The sequence below is a fragment of the Phaethon lepturus genome, unplaced genomic scaffold (assembly GCF_000687285.1).
Source record: "Phaethon lepturus isolate BGI_N335 unplaced genomic scaffold, ASM68728v1 scaffold13676, whole genome shotgun sequence".
In the NCBI taxonomy this organism is placed as follows: domain Eukaryota; kingdom Metazoa; phylum Chordata; class Aves; order Phaethontiformes; family Phaethontidae; genus Phaethon; species Phaethon lepturus.
Genome location: NW_010545640.1, coordinates 40,661 through 47,852, shown reverse-complemented (window position 1 = coordinate 47,852; position 7,192 = coordinate 40,661). Strand labels below are relative to the sequence as shown.

The window sequence follows — 7,192 nt, the reverse complement described above, 5'->3', positions numbered from 1 at the left end:
CCTTAAGCCATTTTATTAAATGGAAGGATGAGAAAGACTTTTCTTTGTATGAATTAGAGCTGATGCACTGATCACACCTAAGTCATTTCAGTTACTGCTGTCTTGTAACATATATATTCACTTAGAGTTTTAAAGGCCTAAAAGTTACAAAAACCCTTTAGTAGTTTAGAATAATTACTATTTCTGTGGATTATATGCAAGAATCTAGGATTTTAAGTATATTAATTTTTTTAAAAGTTATATTTGAGCTTTTCTGAAAGAATTAATTGCCTTTCTGATAGAAACATTCAAACAACCAAATTAAATAAAGCAGGCCACTTAAACCCCTCTAATAAATTCAACAATTTTATATTGTGGATGAAAATAACTGAATTTTGGAAGTAAGCTACGTACTTTAGCTAAACTGTAAGTATGCGTATATGTAAAGTAGGTGAGGATGTAAAGGAGGAAGAAGGATGAATTAGAACTTTGCTCATTAAGTTCATAGAGGGCAAATTGTTTTTCACACGAAGTGTAATAACTTTGGAATCTGTATGAAAATGAAACTGCTCATGGATTTAAAATCCACTCATTTGTAATTAGACGGTAGTACAAGTGCAATTTTGTTTCATATGATGCTTGTAGTATAAGTATTATTTGAAATAATTAACCTAATCTGGACTACCTTTGTGAAAAGCAGCACTAATTTCTATTTGTTAATATAAATAGAAAATACCAACCTTGAATAATGGTCTTCCTTCCTAGAATCAATTGTCTGAACATTATCAAAAATAGAGAATTAATCAATCAGTCTAGTAGTTAATGCTGAGTTTAAATATATATTCGGGGGCCTTTGCATGATTGCTAGTGGTGTGACTGCCATACCTAGGTTATAGTCCAGAATGATAGAGCAAATTGTCTTCAGTCTGACCCATTTTTAAATTTTTCTTATCCCAGTGTTTACCTAAACCCTGTTGATGTAAAGTATCTGGTCTCCTCCAGCTGTCCATCAAGTTAAAAATCTTGCCCAGAATTTTGATAGAGTTGTCACACTTGCTTGTTGCCATTCTGACTTTGAGGGGAGAAACCTTTTCTAACTTGTTTTTGTTCAGAAAGTGGTGTAGGGTACACAGTATTTTGGTAGCCCATTGTTTTGACTGTCAGTCTCCACTGCATTTATCAGGAGTTACTTGTTAGGCTTTCAGGATCCTTACCAGATTTTTCCTGATGGACCATTCTCTGTCTTCTTTCCTTGCCTATTCAAAAGCATGAATTGATCTGTGAGACCATGTTCCAACATTTTTCTGCTACATTTTCAAATGTACATGCTTGTGTGCTTTTTTCCATGCTATTTTATTACTCGGTGGAAAACTTTCTCCAAAACATAACATTTTCTTCAGGGTGCTCCTGCAAACTAGCCTTTCTCTCATGCCCACTAAGAAGCTGTCAACTTCATGCTATTGATGGAGAAACAGCTGCTTAACATGTTGACCTGTCTCCTTATTGTTCTCTTCTTTCCCCCCAGCCTTTTGTAATTTTTTTTATAGAGTCCAGTCTGTCGTCTTTGAATGTAAGAGCAAAAAGGTATCAACTGGATTAAGTCTGCTTTACAGTGCAGCTTGAAAGTGTTCTCATATCTTCAGTCCTTGCAAGCCACAAACCGCTTCTCAGTATTGTAGATAATACTGTTTATTAATTGAAAAAACAAAACAATCCTTTTTCTTCCTTCTGTTCAGAAGGAGAAACATGCAAAAATTTCAGCTGTGTTAGTAGTGACTAGGACAAGGGAGTTTTTGGCTTTACTTCGTATAATGGTGATAGAAATATTCTGATGCAATAATAACAACTAAAAAGCCCCCTAATAATTAATTATAAGTGGTACATGATCACCAAGCAGAATCACAAACAAGGACAAAAATTGTTCCAACCGGTTTAACATACCTCATCATGTACTTAAAAATCTTTTTTTAAGGGAACTGAGAACAAGGAAAAGTAATGGATCTTTGCCTACAGAGGCAAAGGTGTAGTTTTAGGTGAGTATGTTTGATAGGATCTCTGCATTTGAACAAAGTAATTCTCTTCCATTTATAAACACAGCTACATCTAACAGATCTGCAAATAATGTACAGAGCTTAACGTGCACACGTCTGTGTATTCAAATAAGGGTAACTTTAAGGAAGCTATGTTGTGGAAAATAGTATAGACTGCTTCTAAATTCTCTGTGCTGGTTTCTTTCCCTGTGTGTGTGTGCATGTGAAGGACATTATGCAAAAGTTTGTTCTAATGTTCTTCATTTTCTACTCAGAGTGACAACCTTGAGCTCATCTTAGCTCGTGTTAGGTTACACTTCATGTAGGTCAATGTTCTGCTGCTAGATATCAGAAAGGATCCAGTGCAAGGTATTTACTAGTTCTTAAAGTATCTGCCACTCATGAATTCATAGGGAATTAATGCCAAATATGTACATACGTGTACTTCACATACTAAAATGGTGCATTTTTGAATGGTATGGTATGATAAGAAAAAAAGTATTATTTTCTTTTTAATTGTAACTTAAAAAAACTTTTCTCACTGCACATTATCTTTAGTTGTTATTGTTAATTCATCCATTCTTTACCTATTTAACTGATTTTTCCTAATTTTAAAAAGGATGCAGATATTTCTTGAAAAATGTGTCTGATCTATTTATGTAATTTGAATTAACTGATGACAAAAGAAGAGGAAAAAGTATCTTTTTGTATTTTCTTCATTGACTATTTTTGGTATGTATGGTATATTTGGCACTAGAGCAAGATGAAAAGACAGTTGGAAGGTTAGCAGATGTAGTTTTAAAAACAAATCTAAATATTGCATAAAAATTTCAAACTTTGCTAGGACTCTGTAGGTTAATTACATTTGAAACTTTGCATTATTTAGGAACTTGGTAGGACACCAGGAAATGAAGCTGGAAGGGTGATGGACGGACAGATTTCACAACAGACATTACATTTTCGCAACCCATATTCAGAGAAAAGTGGACCAGTTCCTGCAGTGCCAAGCAGGCTACCAGTACTGCAATATGGAAACCCTTATGCGATTCAGGAAAGAAGAGGTAAGTAAATTTCCCTCCTGCTGTTTCAAAAGCAATGGCTCATTTAATGCAGGTTAAGTACCAACAATCTTTATACTGGTGTACAAAGCCTTTATTGACTGAGCATTTACTTGAGTGCCTTTATTTTACTGGTGAGAATCAATAAGGTAAACAAAGTTTAAAAAAACCCACCTTTGAAAAAGGTGATTTTTCTTCTTTTATATTATCTAAACGTAAAATGTGTTTTAAGTCTTGATTGTTAAATGTAAGGTAGCACAGCTATAATCTCAAAATACAAACTCTACTGAACAAAGGTATTCTAATTAATTTTTCTTCAGATGGAGCAGATGGTGCTTTTAATCCTGATGAGATCCAAAGACCACCTGTTAGAACTTCCTTTTGGGAGCTAGAAGATGATGTAGTGTGTAGTCAGCCTTCACGCAATCTTAGTCGGCCTGATGGTTTAGAAGATCCTGAGGATAACAATGCAAGTTATCTTTTTTTATTATTATTTTTCCTTGATATGTTTACCAATAAGTAATCAAGGGTTGCACGTAGGCTTTCAGTATGTGGTAAGCCTAATTGATTGTTACGTAAATCTGGAGTTGATTTTTCTTTTCCCTGAACAATGTTTTAGGTGAATTTTGCTTGCTTTGAAAGAGAAAACTCAGCACAGCAATTGATGATAATATACTTGTTCCCCCAGTCTCTTGAGTTACTGACAGCTTGTTTTGGTATTAGGACAGTAGCTTATTAATTTTTTAAATACTAAAGCAGAAGAATCCAAGTAATCTCAACTCATTCTGATTTTCCTCTCCTCTGTGTTAGAATGAGGGCTCAAAATGTAGCCATGTCTTACGCATCTTATAATTTGTACGTAGGAACTAAATTGTAACAGAAAAAATAAGTTTAAAGGATTCTGATACCAGCATTTTCAGTAAACGGTAAATGAAAATTTGTATCGTATTACATACTTCATTCTAATGTATTAATCTTTTGTTCTGTCTTCTGCAAATCTGCATTTATTAATTCCCATTTTGAATTTTTTGCTGTTAGACATGTGTTTGGAATAAGTAGTTGTCTAAAGCTGCTTAAACTGAAAGTGACAGATCCTCACTGATTTCTTTTTTAGGGCTTTGTATGTTTTAAGTGGAAACTGGTTAGCTTTTCTTTTTAACACAGTTAACTTGCACATTCTGGTATAAAAAATGGTTTTAGTAAATTGGCTTCTGTAATAAACTGGACTGTATGTCTTCATTTGAATAGGAACAGATTTATTGCTCTTTCTTATTCTAAGTACTCTTGTACCTTCAAAAATATTAAACAAGAAATACCTTTCTGCAAAGTATTGTGCTCTTTGCAAGTAGTGGTATCATGACCTGTTTCTCATTTAGTCTAGTTTGCCACATTTAATTGCTATTAACCTTTGAAGAAACTGATCAGTGTTCAGACAGCCATGATTTTAGCCCTGGTGCTCAGCACCTGTAATGGAGAAAAATGTATTTCTCCCTCCTACCTTTTGCCCCCAGTGTCCATTACTGTGAATAATTAGGGAAGCTGTCAGAACTTGTGCTGCCTGTTTGAGATCTAGAATGTGAGCTTAATGCTGTTGCCCACGTTCACTTCACATTTCGCATATTTAATCTCATCATTCTTGACGTAGATAATACATATGACAGGCTCTTCTCTTCTTTAGTCATCTGCTTCAGTTTAATTAACAGGGTGTTCTTTCTGATCTATGTGCTTTGCCCTCTTGCAAACCCAAGAGAAACAGTGCTAGAGTCTTGTGCTCATTTGCTGACACAGCTTGGGTTTTTGTAATGGAATGGAATATAACAGGCTTAAATAAAGTTCAACTTGAGAAAAGGTGCCTTTAAATCAAATAATTTATATCTTTATTTTTTTTACTGTCAAATGCGAATCGGTTGCTTGCTCCTCCCAAAAATAGACTGTATGTGTAGTGTACAAATGTACATGGAAATGAGTGGTTGCAAGAATCTTTCTAGAGAGACGTAGGAATATGCCAAAAGTAAGAGAGTTTTAATGAAGTAAAGAAATAACCAGGGATAACTTCCATATATGTAGGCAATTCATTATAAAGGAGAGCCTGTCACTTGCGCGGAAGAAACAGCAAATAATAGATATGAAGAGATTACCATTTGTTGTACTGGTTTTTAAAATAAGCTGTAATTCTGTGCATTTTTAAACCAGTAAGATGTGGAGCCTTTGTTAGTGGAGGATTCCCTCCCAGAAGGAAAGGATTGGTGGTCTTACTGCTTTGTTTACAATACTACCATTGCGTGGACTTCTGTCATCTTCCTCTCCACATTCCTATTATTACGTGTTATATTAGTTTAAGAACTTGAGGGTGTTGTAGTCACTTCCACTTCATGGCTGTTTTGGTGGTAGTTTACGTATGATGATGAACATGTCTACATTATTTATCTAAGATGACAGATCTTTGAGACCCTGGACCAACGTTATGATACATAGGAGAATGAAGTGGAGGTTGTATACACACAACTGTAAACAGACTTTTCAGATATGACTAAAATATGGCTTTTTTCAGTTTATAAGGTGAGAATAGGGAAGCGTGTGCACACATGTGTGAGAAAAGCTTTGTGACTTGCTTCTACAGAATGAAGGCCAGAAATGGGACCTCCCTTCCTTTAGGATATTCATCTAGCCTAAGGAATAGGTCAGCAAACCATGAGGGGCTCTAGCAAGTGAAACATAGCTGGCAGTAGTTGCTGTTTACATTCCTGTGCAGTTGAGTAACTTCATAAACAATCTGGATGACAGAGGAGAAAACCCGAATGCTTCTCCCAGAAGTGTTTTCTGGACAGGGAATTAGGTAGAATTGCTTCAAACCTACAGACCACATCTCTGCAGCTGTTATCTTGACCTTCTTTCATTGTAAACATTGAGTTATCGTCTTTCCAACTGTGACATGTCTTCCTTAGCACCAGGAGAAGAATCTAGAATTTGTCTCTGTGCATTTGTCCGTTTGCACGTTTCCACTCTACATGTCCTTGAGTTTTAAAAGCCTTTGCCTTCACTGGAGCTTTCCAGCACTTGTGCAACTCATTTGTGCTGTGAATTGATGTTAAGCACAGTACCCATTTTCTGTTCATCTGTACTCTGGCATTTGCTCAAAACAGAATTCTCTTCCCATTTGTTCGGATTTTTATTTTGCCTTCTTGCTCTCATTTTTTATTTCTTTCTGGATATTGTTTTTGCTGTCTTCTGCTACCTTCAGCCATTTGACATGGGGTAGAGGTCTTAGGTACTGAATTCCTACAGGTTTTTTGACAGTCGCTTGGGATAAGAGATACCTTACTAAATTCTTGTTCTAACAGGCATCCAGCAGCTGGCTAATTGGCCTGCATATGGCTGCAAACTGGTCACTAATACAACTACAATAAACAAGAAGAGAACATGAGATGATGGGGGGACAAGTGTTACGGGGAAAACAAGACAAATCCAGAGAAAGTCAGGACTCCTTAGTTGTCCTTTTTGTGGTAAAACTTGATTCTTTTACTTGAGCTGCAGTTGTCCCCTTTAGTGAAATATCTTAACACCTGTCTGAATTGATGCAAACCTTCTGTATGGGAATCCCATGTGTCTCCTTATTTTTGAAAAGTCTTCATAAGGTGTTTTTGTTTGTTGTTTGTTTTGTTTTTTAATGCAACCTTTTTCTTCATCAGTCTTGTAACAGACTTGTTTGAGGTGCTCAGTTTACTTTTGTCTAAAGGAGTCTTGTGTTTCTGGGCAATGATGCTTTTACATGCTTTTTGGCTTGTACTGAAAAAGATCTAACTTAGGGTACCTTTTCTGCAATATATGAAAAGGATTATGTTTCTATTCTGTGTCTTTAGAATTGTAAATTGTTTACTGTTATGAATCAACCATAATTTTCTACATGAACAGGAACATTTTCCATTTTGCTTCCCAATGAAGAAAAATTGTCAGCCTCTTGAACGAATGTGGCTGCCATCATGTACTTTTTAGCAATATGCGTCTTATAAATCTCAGTGAGGCAGTCTTGGTTATCTTTCTACCTATCCCAAGGAGGAAATACAAGTCTTTCGATTATATTAATAGATGAGAGGTGTGGCACAAGGTAGTAACTATCCTTTCAGT

At 35.6% G+C, this 7,192-nt stretch overlaps 1 protein-coding gene across 1 annotated transcript in view; it reads left to right on the top strand.

Moving 5' to 3' along the window:
• The window catches only part of TAX1BP1 (Tax1 (human T-cell leukemia virus type I) binding protein 1), a 46,466-nt gene that overhangs the window by 31,975 nt on the left and 7,299 nt on the right, over positions 1-7,192 (top strand). Inside the window, exons 12-13 of the mRNA XM_010289027.1 lie at positions 2,896-2,939; positions 3,386-3,536. Of these exons, the coding sequence (XP_010287329.1) occupies positions 2,896-2,939; positions 3,386-3,536 (195 nt within the window). The remainder of the gene's footprint in view (positions 1-2,895; positions 2,940-3,385; positions 3,537-7,192) is intronic.